Raw genomic sequence first — 17,152 nt, forward strand, 5'->3', positions numbered from 1 at the left:
GCTGGCCTTGAACCTTTAATTTTCCTGTCTCAGTGGTGTGAACCACTGCTCCCTGTATGACCTTATTTTAACTTGATTACCTCTATAGAGGCCCTTTCTACAAATAAGGTCACATTCTTACGTGCTGGAGGCTATAACTTTGATATGTGATTTTTTTTTTTTTTTTTTGGTATGGTACTGGAGATTGAACCCTAGGGGCTTCTACTTCTAAGCTACACCCTTAGCCCTATTTTTTTTATTATTATTCTTTAATTTAAAACAGAGTCTCGCTAAGTGTCAGAGGGCCTCACTAAGTAGCTGAGGTTGGCCACAAACCTGTGATACTCCTGTCTCAGCCTCCCAAGTACTGGTATTTTAAGTGTGTGCCACCACGCCTAGCTGATATGTGAGTTCTGACAGGGGACCCAATTCAATCCATAAAATCTCACCATTTTAGGTGAGTATTATTAGAAACTGAAGCACAGTGAGATTTCTGCAGCTGCTGAGCTGCAGGGCTGGGACTGCAACCCTGGCAGTGGCCCTGGAGCCCGGGCTCCTAGCCTCTACGCTGTACTGCCATGGTGCACTGTGAGAACACAACCCCGGCCCTTGTCCCCCTCCCCAGATACTTCTCGGGTTCACAGATGCCACCCCTGTGTTTCTCATTGTCACCTCTGGCTCTGATCTCCTGCTTTTGCTGAGTTCTTTCTTCCCCAGTATCCCTTTTTATATGTTTTCTAATTTTTAGTTCTATTTTTATCAGTTATTCATCCACACAGTGTAGAGAGTGAAATACAAGACTTTTTTTTTTTTTTTTGTACTGAGGATTGATACTGGGACATTCTACATCAGAGCTATACCCCCAACCCTTTTTTATTTTTATTTTGAAACAGTGTCTCGCTAGGTTGCTGAGGTTGGCCTCCAACCTGAGATCCTCCAGTCTCAATCTCTCAAATACTGGATTACAGGAATGTGCCACGGCACCCAGCCAAGACTTTCCTTTTTACTAAAAGACGATGGTCCCCCATCTGCCTAGCCTCTACTTGTCCCACCCCAATAGAATCTGCTTTCACCTTATTTATTGCTAACATTTTTTGTCTCCTTGTTTCCAAATGCTGTATTTGCACGGCTCCCTCCAGGTTTTTTCAGTTTTAGGCATTTTCCATCCACTTCTCACTACGGAAGGCACACACTCATGCTCTTCTCTTAAATCAGCTCCTGCCTCCCACATTGTGATGCTGACTAGATGAATATTCAGTGTTTACATATTATGACTATGTAAATGCTCTCGCAGCTGCCATAGTAGTAAACCATGATTACATTCCTCTCCTACACACTTCTTTGTTTTTCTTGGACTTAATAATTGTCTTTTTTTCTTTTAATCATTATTCAGTTGCTTCTGTAGTAGCTGAGTTTTCTTCATGCTTAACTAAGTCAAACCCAAATTCTCTGTTAACTACCTGAATCTCTTCTTATGTTCTGTGAGAGCATCAGTTGCTCTAATAATGTCTTTTTTTTTTTTTTTTTTCCAGTACTGGGAATGGAACCCAGGGGCATTCTACCTTCGAGCTACATTCCCAGTCCTGTTTTTTTGTCTTCTTTTATTTTTGAAACAGGGTCTCCTGAGTTGCCAAGGGCCTCAGTAGCTGGGGCTGTCCGCGAATGGTGATCCTCCAGTCTCAGCCTCCCGAATGCTGTGATAATGTCACCTTACTGTAAAGGTTTCTCACTTGGCCTTCTGGCCTGACCGGGGATGGTACACAGCCGCCATCTTGAGAGCCCTTCACCTCCTTCCTGGTTTGGATTCTGTCAAAACACAAATTCTTACTTTTCTTCTGGATATCACTTCCTTGTTCTTTTGAGCTTCCAATCAAAGAACAGATAGGAAGCATATTTTTGGAGATACTTCAAATCTGAAAAGTCTTTATAATATCTTCAAACTTGGTGGACAGTCCGGCTAGATATAGAATTCTGGCATTGAGGATTTTCTTTCAAATTTTGGAGACATCACTTTACTTTTTTTCAGTTTCCAGTGCTATTGTAGAGGAATCCAAGATCATTCTGATTCCAAAAACTTTGTATATGACCTGCTCTTTCCTTTCCTTTTCCTCAGCATACGGACATTTATTAGCAACACTCCTTGATCTCGTCATTGTGGGGCCTTTCAATTGTTTCTGAGAATATTAATTTTCTTGATTTCATTCATCTATAATTTCTCTTTTCCTTCATCTGCCTATTTTTGGGGGGCTGGAATTCATGTTAATTTGATATTAAACCTCCTAGGCTGTCCATTTATTTTATTTTTCTTTCTTTTTTTTTCAGTACTGGAGATGAAACCCAGGGCATTCTACCTCCAAGCTACACTCCCAGCCCTATATTGTGTTCTTTATTTTGAAACAGGGTCTCACTAAGTTGCAGAGAGCCTAAGTAGCTGAGGCTGTCCACAAACAATTCTTCTGTCTCGGCCTCCCAAATGCTGGATTACAAGTGTGTGCCACCACACCCGTCTTATTCTCTTTAACTTTGTGTTCTACTTCCTGAGAAATTTTAATTCTTCTTCCACTGTGTTGCTAAGCTTTTCATTTCTGCGATTGTATATATATATATATATATATATATATATGTGTGTGTGTGTGTGTGTGTGTGTGTGTGTGTGTGTGTGGTATACATATATGCCACATATATATGTACACACACACATTTTGTACTGGAGATTAAACCCAGGGACATTCTACCTCCAAGCTACATCCCCAGCCCTTTTTACATAAGTACACACACACACACACACACACACACACACACACACACACACACTTTTGTATTTACCTTATTAAGATTGCCCACTGTTTCCCTCTTGCTTTCCCCTGCGGAGGACACCTCTTGCTCTTTTCCATATAATGAAGTCTAACCTCTCAGCTGCAGGGTCTTGCTATGTTGCCCAGGCTGGCCTGGAACTATTGGGCTCAAGAGACCCTCCACGCTGGATGTGGTGGCCCAGGCCTGTAATCCCAGTACTTGGGAGGCTGGGACAGGAGGACTTGCAAAAAAAGAAAGTGACCAGGGAGGGCAAGCTGAACACGGTGGTGCGCACCTACAAACCCTGTGCTTGCGGAAGTGAATCAGGAAGACTGCAGGTCGGAGGACATCCTCAGCAATTTAGTAGACCCTCAGAAAACTAGTGAGACCCTGTCTCAAAATAAAATTAAAAAAAACAAACAAACGCTGGAAGCGTAGCTCAGAGGTAGAACCTTCCATCTCCAGTAAACCAAGCACACACGTACGTACACACACACACACACACACACACACACACACACACACACACACATGAACTTTGTTCCCACCTTCCAGAAGCCCCCTTAATGATTTCCACCTGACGCCTCAACTCATAGTGTTCTCTAAAATGCTTCTTCAGTCTCCTCCCTCTCATTTCTCCAAGGACCCTTGAAGAACTCCTTCCATCTGATCCTAGTCCCCAGCCCCTCCATCCTCCTCTTCAAGCCTGACTCTGGAAGCTCCAAATTCTTGCCACTTAAACCTGAAGAGCAATTTACCTTTCACCCCCAAGGGCATTTTCCTAAACAGAGAAAGCTAGAGGGGAATTACAGTTTGCCTACAAGGCAGAAGTGCCCGCAGGCGCTGGCAGGGCTTTTCTTGCCTGTGTACGTACATTTCCAGTTTTCAGCTGCAATATTCCTGCCTGTTCAGATCTATAGAGAACTCATCTGAGCTGGTGGTGGTGCAGGCTTTCAATCCCAGCATCTGGGAGGCTGAGAGAGTATGCTCGCGGTTCACAGCCAGCCTCAGCTACTTAGTGAGTCCTTTGCAATTCAGTGATACCTTCTCAAAATAAAGAATAAAAAATAGGGCTGGGGGGCATAGCTCAGAAGAATGCCCCTGGGTTCCATCCCCAGTACCACAAAAGAAAAACTCGTCCAAATCTAACTAGCTCTTCAGCTGTGGGACCCTGATCATCCTCCCCAGGACTCTGCTAATTCGCCAGCTTTATATCCTCTGCGCAATTCCCAACTCTGCTTCTGCTCCATCTTTTCAATTGGGGGAATCAACTCCCTGCCTGTCTCCACAACCGAGATACAAGGACTAAGTTCTTTCCTTTTTCATTCCAACACACACACAAGATATTTCCGTGTGAGCATGTGAGTGTGTAGTCAGTTTTTCTGCAGGTTTGAGACACTGAAGGATTTACAATAGACAGGTTTGGGGTTGGAGGTATAACTCAGTGGCAGAGAACTTGCCTGGCAGGTGAGAGGCCCTAGGTTAGATCTCTATCACCCTGCCCCCAAACAAAACAAAGAACAGGCTAACACCTCAAAGTCAAGTCTAAGTATTCTTTCCTGGAAGACCCTTTCCTTTCACTGCAACCCAATGTTTCAGCCATCCATCTTTTTTTGTGTGTGTGTATGGTACTGGGGATTGGACCCAAGAGCATTCTACCTCTGAGCTACACCCCCAGCCCTATTTTGAAACAGGGTTTCACTAAATTGTGGAGGGCCTAAGTATCTGAGGCTGGCTGAGAACCTGCGATCCTCCTATCTCAGCCTCCCAAGTACTGGGATTACAGGTGTAATGCACCTGTAATCCTTGCCTGGCTCACTATTCGTTTAAATTAGATAAACTTGAAAATTCCATCCCCTTGTCCCATTGGTCACATTTCAAGTGCTCAAGAGCTGCATGTACAGCCAGGCGTGGTGGCGCACGCTTGTAATCCCAGCATTTGGGAGGCTGAGACCGGAGGATCACTGTTCGCGGACAGCCTCAGCTACTTAGTGAGGCCCTCTGCAACTCAGTGAGACCCGGTTTCAAAATAAAGAATAAAAAACTGGGCAAGGGGTGTAGCTCGGAGGTTGAATGCCTCCGGGTTCCATCCCCAGACCCGCAAAAAAAAAAAAAAAAAAAAAAAAGAAAGAAAAAGAAAAAGGAAAAAGAAAAATAGGGCAGGGGGTATAGCTCAGAGGTCGAATGCCCCTGGGTTCCATCCCCAGACCCGCAATAAATAAATAAATAAATAAATAAATAAATAAATAGGCAGGGGTGTAGCTTGGAGGTTGAATGCCCCTGGGTTTTATCCCCAGACCACGTTCTCTTGGAAAACATTAAACTAGATAAAAACAGGACATTCCTCTCAGAACTAGTCTGGTATCTGCAGGAAACATGACCAAAATTTCACCACACTACTGTGCCTTTTTTGGTATGTACTGGGGATTTAACCCAGGGATATACTACCTCAGAGCTACAACCCCAGCAGTTTTTTGTTATTTATAAGAGGGTTTTTTTGTTTTGTTTTTTCAGTTCTGGGGATGGAACCCAAGGGCATTTGACCTCCGAGCTACACCCCTTCCCCTATTTTTTATTCTTTATTTTTAAACTGGGTCTCACTGAGTTGCAGAGGGCCTCATTAAGTAGCTGAGGCTGTCCAAGAACTGTGATCCTCCAGTCTCAGCCTCCCAAATGCTGGGATAACAAGCGTGCGCCACCATGCCCGGCTTAAAAGAGGGTTTTGCTAAATTGCTGGCCTACAACTTGCGATCCTCCTATCTCGGCCTCCCAAGTACAAGGATTACAGCCATGTGCCAGGCATGGCCCTAGGTTTACCAAATCATTTTAAAAAATAAATATGGAGTTTTAGTCAAAATAGAACTCTAGGACTAGCTTTTTTATTAATATTCCCTAGCCATCTTCACTGGGCAAATCATAAACATTTTTTTTTTTTTTTGCGGATCTGGAGATGGAACCCAGGGGCATTCGACCTCCAAGCTACACCTCCTGCCCTATTTTTTATTCTTTATTTTGAAACAGGGTCTGTCTCACTAAGTTGCGGAGGGCCTCACTAAGTAGCCGAGGCTGTCCGTGGCTCACAATTCTCCAGTCTCAGCCTTCCGAATGCTGAGATTACAAGCGTGCGCCACCACACCCCGGCTTCATAAACATTTTGTTTGTGTGGTAATGGGGATTGAACTCAGGGGCATTCTGCCTCTGAGCTACACCCCCGGCCCTATTTTTATTTTTTAGTTTGAAACAGGGTCTTACTACTTGCTGAGGCTAGCCTGAGCCTGTAGTCTTCTGTCTTAGCCTCCCAAGTACTGGGATTAAAGCTTGCACCACCACACCTGGCTATAGACATTTATTTGCTATTACAGAATAGTCACGGTATTTCTTGGTGTATACTCATCATTTACTCAATGTGCAGTGAGTGTGTGTGTTACTGGAGGTTGAACCCACAGGCATTCTATTCCCAGCCATATTTTTATTATTTTATTTTGAAACAAGGTCTCGTTAAGCTGTGAAGGGCCTAAGTGCCTGAGGCTGGCTGAGAACCTGTGATCATCCTGTTTCAGCCTCCCAAGTACTGGGATTACAAGTGTGTGCCACCACGCCCAGCAACGCTTTCTATTTTATTTATTTATTTATTTATTTATTTATTTATTTATTTATTTATTTTGGTGGTACTGGGGTTCCTGGAAGCCCTTCTACCTCTGGGCTACACTCCCAGACCTATTTTTACATTTTTATTTGGAAACAGGGTCTCGTAAGCCAGCGCGCGCCTGGCTTTGAACCTGCGCAATCCTCCTGTCTCTGCCTCCCAAGCGTGGACAAGCGTGCGCCACCACGCCTGACCTAACACTTTCTATTTTAAAAAACAGAACCTTCTTGGGAGGGCCATGATGAGGATTAAAAGTAATTATTTCAGCCGGGGCGCGCTTGGGAGGCGGAGACAGGAGGATCCGGCAGGTTCGAAGACAGCCTCTCTGGCTTAAGAGACCCTGTTTCCAAATTTAAAAAATACAAAATAGGTCTGGGAGTGTGGCCTGGAGGTAGAAGGGTTCCATCCCCAGTACCACCAAAAAAAAAAAAAAAAAAAGTAATTATTTCATTAAAAGCTAAAGCTTAACGTCTCTCCAGCACCTCCTTTACTTCAAGCATTGATCTTGGCAAAATCTCTGGAGTGGATGTATTGCAGTTATGCTCATTTTATAGATGTTGAAACTGAGGCACAAGAGGTGCAGTGGCTTGCTTGAGTTCCCAGCTAGCTAGTATATGGAGCAGTTGGTGGTCAGGGGTGAGGGAGGTTCCCGGCTGGGCCATGAGGACATCTCAGTGGGACTGACCCTGCCTCTGTGCCCCCTGTCCTTAGGAAGCTGGACGCCTTCATCTACGATGCTGCGGTGCTCAACTATATGGCCCGCAAGGATGAGGGCTGCAAGCTAGTCACCATCGGCTCCGGAAAGGTCTTCGCCACCACGGGCTACGGCATTGCCCTGCACAAGGGCTCCCGCTGGAAGCGACCCATCGACCTGGCGCTGCTGCAGTTCCTGGGGGATGGTGGGGCTACCCCCAGGGACTTCAACATGGGAGAGGGGAGGGTGTAACCCCTGGGTATGCCAGATGAAGGGGCTGGGGGGGGGCGTATAGACTCCCCTACCAGAGGAGAGGGTCCTCAGAGGGTGCTCACAGCAGGTGACCTCTGACCCCCTCCCCCAGATGAGATCGAGATGCTGGAGAGGCTGTGGCTTTCTGGGATCTGCCACAATGACAAAATCGAGGTGATGAGCAGCAAGCTGGACATCGACAACATGGCAGGTGTCTTCTACATGCTCCTGGTGGCCATGGGCCTCTCCTTGCTGGTCTTCGCCTGGGAGCATCTGGTGTACTGGCGGCTGCGGCACTGCCTGGGTCCCACGCACCGCATGGACTTCCTGCTGGCCTTCTCCAGGGTAAGGGGGCGAAAAGGGAGGGGACAGGGGGAGACCGGCAGAGTCAGGCATGGTAGTGCACGCTGGTAATCACAGTACTTGGGAGGTCGGGCTCAGCAACCTTGCGAGCCTCTGTTTTAAGACAAAAACTAAGAAAGGACTAGGGGGGGAGGGTGTGGCTCAAGAGGTAGAAGGCCCCTGGGTTCAACCCCCAGCCACACCTGCGCACCTACATGAGACTGGAAGATGGGGCAAGGGAGGAGAACAGAGGGGTGGGGACGGGGCAGAGCTGGGGCGAGGGGAGGAGGGGGAGGAGAGGCGGCCGAGCCGGCGTCGGGGCCGCCGCTGACCCGCCGCCCGCCGCCCGCAGGGCATGTACAGCTGCTGCAGCGCCGAGGCCGCGCCGCCGCCCGCCAAGCCCCCGCCGCCGCCGCCGCCGCCGCCGCAGCCGCTGCCCAGCCCCGCGTACCCCGCCGCGCGGCCGCCGCCCGGGCCCGCGCCCTTCGTGCCCCGCGAGCGCGCCGCCGCCGACCGCTGGCGCCGGGCGAAGGGCGCGGGGCCGCCGGGGGCCGCGGCGCTGGCCGACGGCTTCCACCGCTACTACGGCCCCATCGAGCCGCAGGGCCTGGGCCGCGCCGCCGGGCGCCCGCTGTCCCCGCCGGCCGCGCAGCCCTCGCAGAAGCCGCCGCCCTCCTACTTCGCCATCGTGCGCGACAAGGAGCCGGCCGAGCCGCCCGCCGCCGCCGCCGCCGCCGCCTTCCCGGGCTTCCCGTCGCCGCCCGCGCCCCCCCCCGCCGCCGCCGCCGCCGCCGCCGTCGGGCCGCCGCTCTGCCGCCTGGCCTACGAGGACGAGAGCCCGCCGCCGCCCGCGCGCTGGCCGCGCGCCGACCCCGAGAGCCAGCCGCTGCTGGGCCCCGCCGCCAAGGGGGCCGCCCCGGCCCCGAACCCGCGCCGCGCCGCGCCGCCGCCCTGCGCCTACCTGGACCTCGAGCCGTCGCCGTCGGACTCGGAGGACTCGGAGAGCCTGGGCGGCGCGTCGCTGGGCGGCCTGGAGCCCTGGTGGTTCGCCGACCTCGCCTACCCGTACGCCGAGCGCCTGGGGCCGCCGCCCGGCCGCTACTGGTCGGTGGACAAGCTGGGCGGCTGGCGCGCCGGCAGCTGGGACTACCTGCCCGCGCGCGGCGGCGCCGCCTGGCACTGCCGCCACTGCGCCAGCCTGGAGCTGCTGCCGCCGCCGCGCCACCTCAGCTGCTCGCACGACGGCCTGGACGGCGGCTGGTGGGCGCCGCCGCCGCCGCCGCCGCCGCCCTGGGCCGCGGGACCCCCGCCCCGCCGCCGCGCGCGCTGCGGCTGCCCGCGCCCGCACCCGCCGCGCCCCCCGCGCCCGCACCGCGCGCCCGCCGCGCCGCACCGCCACCGCCACCGCCGCGCCGCCGCCGCCGCCGCCGCGGGGGCCTGGGACCTCCCGCCGCCCGCGCCCACCTCGCGCTCGCTCGAGGACCTCAGCTCGTGCCCCCGCGCCGCGCCCGCGCGCAGGCTCACCGGGCCCTCCCGCCACGCGCGCCGCTGCCCGCACGCCGCTCACTGGCCGCCGCCCGCCGCGCCGCCCCGGAGGCACCGCGCCGGGGACCTGGGCACGCGCCGCGGCTCCGCGCACTTCTCCAGCCTCGAGTCCGAGGTATGACGCGCCCCAGCCCGCCCGCCGCCCCCTCGGGCAGCGCCGGCCACGGCCCGGGGGCGGGCGGGGGGCGCGCGGGTCTGGCCGCCCACGCCCCGACCCTTTTTTTTAAAAACCCGATAAGGGCTTTTTAACGTCACCAGATGGGGCGGGAGGTGTGGGGGGGGGGCCCACGCTACGCCCGCGCCCCACGCCCGCGGCCCCCACGTCACTGTGCAGCTCCCCGGCCCCGGCCGCGCGCCCCCCCGGGGAAGCCCGTTTTTAAACCTTTCATCCATCGGGACTCAAAACTGTGAGACGCGTTCGCCAAACTGTGACCCCAGACCTTGGCCCCGCCACACAGAAAACCCCCTGACCCCAGACTGTGACTTCCGACACACCTGTTAATGGTCATCCGACCCCAGACTGTGCCCCGACCAGACTGTGACCCTCGATGTCAAACCGAGACTCCCCGCCCCGTCCTCTTCCACTTTCTCCGGCTTTTCCCTAACTTTGACCCAGGACCAGCTCCCGAACCGAAGCCCCGCCTTCCCCTGGCCCCGCGGCAATCCCCACCTCCCTCAAGCCGGGACAGACTTCCCCCCCGCCCTGCCCACCTCGCTCCCACCCCAGGTGCCACCGACCGCATCCCCTCCAGATCCAACCCCTATTTGTGACCCTTCAGTGATGACCCAGCAGACCCCCCACACACACAAAACCTCCTCTTCCCAGATCTCCAGCCGGGTCTGGGGCTGGGTCGTGGAGGGGAGGGTCTGGGGAGCCCACCCCTCACCACCGACCTTCCTTCCCACTCTCCCCTTCCACATTGCAGTGTTTGGAATAAACCATGTTTTTATGCCTCCTCGGTCCAAGCCTGAGCTCCGTGTCCGTCTCTAAGCCCACCAGCACCCCCGGCCCCGGCTCCCTTTTAACGTCCCGGAAGGAAACAAAAGCCAGAAAAGTCCCACAGGGGAAGAGGAGACAGAATTAAAGAGAGAATAGAGACTGAAGGGTGCCGGGAAGAAAAAGACTAAAGAGAAGGAGGTGGGGAAAGGCCCAAGAGAGGGGGCGGAGGGCCGAGAGACCCCAAAGTAGTGGTGAGAAAGATACGGGGTGCAAAGAATTTTAGGATTGAATCTAGGGTCCCATTTCCTACAACTTCTGGCAATAAGGCGTGCTGGATTCCTAGCGGGTTGAACACATCTCAGCCGTTAAGCTTACCAATGAGAATCTATTTCTAACATTTCATTATGCCAATTAGCCAAACCGCTGGTGCCAGTGTCGGGGATGAAGAGAGCCGACACACTTGTAATAGCTCCCTCCAGAGGGTGGACTCTCTGATTAAGTGCTCGCTGACCAGAGCTGCAGTGTGAACGCCTGGTTAGGCAATTGACTGCCCCTAGAGGGTAGATTCGACCGACTAACTCGCACATAATATCCAGCCTGTCTACACTCAAGCACTTTGAAATAAATTAAAGCCATCATAACAGGGAAAGGAGAAGAAGCCGGCTTTATGGGTCCCCCGGGAGCAGAAACCCAGTCACCCTGCCAGTAAGCGCTCGGGTTTGCATACATGAATAGCTAATTAAGTGGAAAGACAACCCAGGGAATCAAAGGTGGAAGACAGAGATGGGCTGAGGCGAACTTCAGCTGATGGGGGAGGTGTTCCTGTAAAACTACAACTCCCAGGAGTCTTTGCCACCGCCCCACCGAAGGGCGCCCGAAGGTCACGTGGAGGCTGCACTTTCTCCGTCGCCGCAGGCTCCTCTCGCTGGGCCTGGACCACGTTATCTTTGTTCTCCGTTCACCCCCTTTGATAAGTGGTCCAGGGGGTTTCCAAGGTAACCGCGCAGAAGGGCGGGTCTCAGAAGTCGGGAACCGACGGCCGGAAGTGACGCTCTTGCGGCGCGCCGGCGATGAGAGGGGCGGAAGATGGCGGCGCGCAAGGGTCGGCGGCGCACGTGTGAAACTGGAGAGCCCATGGAGGCGGAGACCGAAGACGCAGGTTCCGAGGGCCCGGCCCAGGTTTACCTGCCCGGCCGGGGGCCACCGCTGCGTGAAGGGGAGGAGCTGGTCATGGATGAGGAGGCCTATGTGCTGTACCACCGTGCACAGACCGGTAGGGCTGAGGGATTCCTGGGTGCTGAGGAAGGAAGGGACTGGTCCTGAGCCCTTAACTTAAAGAGATCCCCAGCCAGAGAAGGATAGGGTCTGAGAGAGGCGATGTCACACTGGAGACCTTTCGTCCCCGAGGGAACCGGAGACATCTCTCCGCCCCATCCTAACTCTCAATCCCTCCTTCCACCCCCAGGGGCCCCCTGTCTCAGCTTCGATATAGTCCGGGATCACCTGGGAGACAACCGCACAGAGCTTCCTCTTACCCTTTACCTGTGTGCGGGGACCCAGGCGGAGAGAGCGCAGAGCAACAGGTGAGTGAGACTCAGGCTTCCCAGGACCAAAAGCCCGAGCCACCAGACTCTATCTCCTTCCCCCAGGACCCAGGAATTACGGTTTCCAGCTTCTGCCTTACCCAGACCCAAGAGCCTTCCTAAACATCTCGGCATCCATCACTTAACTCACCCTATACTTTTCTCCAGGCTGATGGTACTTCGGATGCACAACATGCACGGGACAAGGTCCCCACCTTCTGAGGGTAGTGATGAAGAGGAGGATGAGGAGGATGAGGAGGATGAAGAAGAGCGGAAGCCTCAGCTGGAACTGGCCATGGTACCCCACTACGGTGGCATCAACCGAGTTCGGGTACATATATTTCCAGTAGCATGTGTGCTACCGTGCCTGACTGCATCTTGGAGTCTTTGTTTGAACCTGATGGTATTTTCAAGCCCTTTTTTTTTTTTTTGTACTGGGGATGGAATCCAGAGACTTTCTTCCTCTGATCTACACTCCCGGGCCTGTTTTATATTTTATTTGGAAACAGGGTCTCACCAAGTTGCTGAGAGCCTCACTAAGTAGCTGAGGCTGGCTTCGCACCTGTACGATCCTCCTGCCTCAGCCTTCCAAGTACTGGGATTACAAGCCTGTGCCACCACACCTGGCAAGCCCTATTTTATTTTTATTTTTGGTGCTGGGGATTGAGCCCAGAGATATTCTACCTCCAAGCTACACCCCTAGCCTGATTTTATTTTGAAACAGCGTCTCACTAGTTTGCCAAGAACCTTGCTAAGTTGCTGAGACTGGCTTTGAACTTTTGATCCTCTGTCTTAGCCATCTAAGTGCACAAGTGTATGACACCATGCCTGGCTTTTTTTTTTTTTTTTTTTTTTCCCATACCAGGGGATTAAACCCAGTGGCATTCTACCTCTGAGCTACATCCTCAGCCCCATTTTTTATTCTTTATTTTGAAACAAATTCTCACTAAGTTGCGGAGGGTCTCACTAAGTACTGAGGCTGGCTGCAAACCTACGATCCTCTTGTCTCAGCCTCCCAAGTACTAGGATTATAAGTGTGTGCCACCATACCCAGTTTATTTTTATTTTGAAACAGACTCTGTCACTAGGTTGATGAGACTCTACTTGCTGAGGCTGTCCTTGAACCTGCGATCCTCCTGTCTCAGCCTCCCAAGTACTGGAATTATAGATCTGTGCCACCATACCTGGCTTGCATGTTGGGAGTTTTGTCCTAACTCTTCCACTACCTACCTGCACTCCAGTGTGGGGAGTTGCCTCAGTTGCTGCTTTTGCAAGTTGTGTGTCCTTTCTCATAAAAGTTTTGGGGAGCTTTAGCCCCAGGCTTAAGGCATTTGAGAAACTGCTCTTCTGGATCTCAGGGATGCTGGGAGCTTGTGGTCACCATCCTGAGCTGCCTGTCCCTCTAGTTCACTTACCCCTCTCCTGCAGGTCTCATGGCTGGGTGAGGAGCCTGTGGCTGGGGTATGGTCAGAAAAGGGCCAGGTGGAGGTGTTTGCGCTGCGGCGGCTTCTGCAGGTGGTGGACGACCCCCATGCCATGGCAGTCTTTCTCCGGGATGAGCAGGCCCGAGTGAAACCTATCTTCACCTTTGGGGGCCACATGGGCGAGGGGTTTGCCCTTGACTGGTCACCCCGGGTAACCGGTGAGTCCCTGGGGCTTACACATGGCTCAAGGAGGTGGGAGGGAGCAGGGTCCTCCAGGAAGGGCGGTGAGCTGTGGCCAGCTGGGGTGAGGTGGTTTCCTGACCCCCTTCCTCAGGTCGCTTGCTGACTGGCGACTGTCAAAAGAACATCCACCTCTGGACACCTACAGACGGCGGTTCCTGGCAAGTGGACCAGCGGCCATTTGTGGGCCACACACGGTCCGTGGAAGACCTGCAGTGGTCACCAACCGAGGATACGGTGAGGGAGGGCTGGGGGTTCAGGTGCCGCCTGCGTCTGATGGGCAGCGTTGTTAAGAGACCTGGAGTCGTGGGTCTAGAGGGAGGAGGGGCTGAACTAGTGGCCTGACGTGTTTGGTTCACAGGCTGTGTCCTAGTCAGTGGGACACTTAAAGGTCACAGAGAGCAGCCTACTGTAGGTCGTGGTCTGCGGGGCGGGACAGGGTTCATGAAACACTTTATTCCACTTGCCCAGGTATTTGCCTCCTGCTCAGCTGATGCCTCCATTCGCATATGGGACACCCGGGCAGCCCCTGGCAAGGCCTGCATGCTCACCACAGCCACTGCCCACGATGGAGACGTCAATGTCATCAGCTGGAGCCGCAAGGAGCCGTTCCTGCTTAGTGGCGGGGATGACGGGGCCCTCAAGGTCTGGGACCTGCGGCAGTTCAAGGTATTTTCCCAGTGGGACATGCAGAGATCTGTCGGTTTTCCCTCCTTGAGTAGTCGTAGCCAGCCAGAACTGGGAAGGTGCTTGGAATCAGAGTCCAGCCGTTTGCTGGTACAGGCGAGGTGGCTGGTGTGTGGGGTCACTTGCTCTACCCTGAAAATAGTTGACAAGCGAAGGAAGAGGCCGAGAGCAGCAGAGACTACGACTCCCACCCGCTCGTGGGGCAGAGCTGCTGCTGGCTGAGTGCCCCACGAGCTTGGACTTCTGTGAGTTGTAGCTTGTGTTTTAGTGGATTTTATACCATCGGCTGAGAATTTGAGCCCAGCATGCTCCTTGCAGGAAAGGAAAGTGAAGCACAGAAAGGACTGGGTCAGGGGTGACATTATGGCTAAGAGCTAACTTTGCAGAGCTGAGAGGTGCCCCAGGTAGAAGAGTCTGCAGCTTCTGATAAACCTCTGGATAAAGCTAGCTCTGTGCCTTCGTGCACCTCCACATTGTAACCTTTTTTCCTCCCCCCTGTTTAAGTAATTCTGTAAAATGAGCCCCTGGGAAAACTTTTAGAGGTGGGTTCCAAACCAGCAAGTCCCAGGCCCATCGATTGGCCATATTCAGAGAGACATCAGTTCCCAGCAGTACCTTTGTCTAGTATAAAGTGCTGCCGTCTTTGGGGCCAGCTCCCTGGAGCTTCCAGCTGGGCCCTTCTACTCCCAAGGCCTCTCAGCCTTGATCAGCCAGAACAGCACTGGGAGAACCGTCCCATTCCATTATAGGAAGGGAAACCAAGCAAGACGTATGGTGCATGCTTGTACTCCCAGCATTTGGGAGGCTGAGATAGAAGGATCCCAGTTTGCGGACAGCCTCAGCTACTTAGTGAGGCCCTTTGCAACTCAGTGAGAACCCTGTTTCAAAATAAAGAATAAGCCGGGCGTGGCGCACACTTGTAATCCCTGCGCTTGGGAGGCTGAGACAGGAGGATCGCACAGGTTTGAAGCCAGCCTCAGCTACTTAGTGAGGCTCTCAGCAATTTAGTGAGACCCTGTTTCCAAATAAAGTATAAAAAGGTCTGGGAGTATAGCCCGGAGGTAGAAAGCCTCTGGGTTCCACCCCTAGTACCACCAAAAAATAAATAAATAAATAAATAAATCAAAATAAAGAATAAAAAATAGGGCAGCTCAGAGGTAGAACACCCTTGGATTCCATCCCCAGTACCGCAAAAAAAAAAAAAAGGGAAATCAAGGCAGGCCCAGCAATGAGCAGGGGTAGGGCTTCTGCGACCAAGAGCTGGGATGGCCTTTGCAGATGAAACCACCATTCCAGCAGCCCCAGGACAGCAGCTGTCCTTGGTACCTTAGTCTTAGATCCTCGGGGACATGAGGGCAGAAGGCCTGTTTGAACCCCAAGGCTGAGTCCCCAGTATCCAGGCTGAAGCCTTTGGCCCTGACTCACTTCCTCTCCCACAGTCTGGCTCACCAGTGGCCACCTTCAAGCAGCATGTGGCCCCTGTGACCTCCGTGGAGTGGCACCCCCAGGACAGCGGGGTCTTTGCAGCCTCAGGTGCAGACAACCAGATCACACAGTGGGACCTGGCAGTGGAGCGGGACCCGGAGGCAGGCGACGTGGAGGCCGACCCTGGGCTGGCGGCTCTGCCCCAGCAGCTGCTGTTTGTGCACCAGGGCGAGACCGACCTGAAGGAGCTGCACTGGCACCCGCAGTGCCCTGGGGTCCTGGTCAGCACCGCCCTGTCGGGCTTCACCATCTTCCGCACCATCAGCGTCTGAGGGGGAGCCGGTCCCCCTGGAGGGCTCATACATGCAGTTCTGTTGAATGGCCCCAAAGACAGGCTCAGCTTGGCCCTTGGGAAGCAGAAATGAGTCTGTTCTGCAGAGCTCGGGGTGACCTGCAGCTCCATAAAGCCACACACACCAAAGACTTGATTCCTGCAAAGGCCCCACCTGGTGCTGGTCAGGAGCCGCTTTCGGCTCAGACTTTTGTCAGCTCAGACGCCTGTCTTCCCTTGGGCCTGCCCTGGGACCCAGTTTTGGCTGCCGGTTTTCCCGGGGGACTTGGAGGGCTTTACTATGGCTAGACCAAGGTTAGAATGGGGGTTCCTTCAGCGGAATGCGGTTCTGCCCTGTCTTCCAGCCAGCTGGGTTTGGCCAGGATTTCTGAGGGATGGGGGGCCGGGAGGCAGTAAAGGACCAGAATGAGGCCTGAAGTGTGGAACTGGTCCTTCCAGCTTCGTCCCTGTTGACACCAGAAGCCAGTGGGGAGGCCGGGAGTTAGAGCAGTAGCACTGAGGCCACTGGAGGTCCCTAGATTTTACTCTGTCTGGAGCTCACTCTGGATTATTAAAGGGAAGGGGAATCTCATCTTGTGCCTTCTGACCTATTACAGATTGGTCTTGGGGGCAGGGCGCCCCCAAGTCTCTCTCATAATGTCACTATTTCTCTCTGTCCTTCAAACTGTCATTACTCTTTCCACATCTCCTGCCCAAATGCTGCCTCCCTGCCCCCGGCCTGGTCTCTGCCACAGTCTCTCCAGCCTGCCTGGGCTGCTGCCCAGCCGCCCTGCCTGGCCGGCCTCCCTGGCTCCCCCTCTGCGGCTCTGAGCCGGCCCCACCCCCGCTCCCTCCACCCAGGCTCTGATCCGCTGTGGACTCAGAGGTCGGGTGCCGGCTGGAGGCCCCAGGGGCCGAGGACACACCGCAGCCCCTCCTAGCACCACAGAGGCCGCCCCCAGCCCAAGCAGAGCAGCCCCCAGCAGCAGAGCATGGGGGTGGGCTGCCCCACCAGGTATGTGCCTCCTTGCGGGGCTGAGAGCCCAACCCCTTCCCTGCTCCTGCAGCCCTAGGAGAACCCTGTCCCTGGGGCCAGGACCTCCAGCTCTACCCATGTTGACTTCCTGCCCTCTCCTGTCCCTTCCGTCCCCGTCTCTGCAGCTCTGTCCCCATCTCTGTCTGCTTCTTGAGACACGATCTCCATTCCTCTTCCCAAATGGCTGTTAGTCTGCCTATCTCCTCGGTCCTCTGCATCTTCTGGGTTTCTG

The 17,152-nt window shown here is 53.9% G+C and overlaps 2 protein-coding genes across 2 annotated transcripts in view; both read left to right on the plus strand.

Annotated features, from left to right (window-relative positions):
* Positions 1-9,375, plus strand: part of GRIN2D (glutamate ionotropic receptor NMDA type subunit 2D) — a gene marked incomplete at both ends in the record, with an annotated part of 39,144 nt that extends 29,769 nt beyond the window's left edge. Inside the window, 3 exons of the mRNA XM_080702768.1 lie at positions 7,133-7,320; positions 7,480-7,712; positions 8,062-9,375. Coding sequence (XP_080558894.1) covers positions 7,133-7,320; positions 7,480-7,712; positions 8,062-9,375 — 1,735 coding nt within the window. The remainder of the gene's footprint in view (positions 1-7,132; positions 7,321-7,479; positions 7,713-8,061) is intronic.
* Positions 9,376-11,280: 1,905 nt separating this feature from the next.
* GRWD1 (glutamate rich WD repeat containing 1) lies at positions 11,281-15,885 on the plus strand (the record flags this gene model as incomplete). Its single annotated transcript, XM_080702962.1, has 7 exons — positions 11,281-11,467; positions 11,660-11,777; positions 11,946-12,108; positions 13,206-13,419; positions 13,536-13,678; positions 13,913-14,110; positions 15,568-15,885. 7 exons carry the CDS (start codon positions 11,281-11,283, stop codon positions 15,883-15,885), a joined length of 1,341 nt encoding a protein of 446 aa, XP_080559088.1.
* Positions 15,886-17,152: the final 1,267 nt, after the last annotated feature.

Source organism: Muscardinus avellanarius (assembly GCF_963383645.1).
Source record: "Muscardinus avellanarius genome assembly, chromosome: 10".
NCBI lineage: Eukaryota > Metazoa > Chordata > Mammalia > Rodentia > Gliridae > Muscardinus > Muscardinus avellanarius.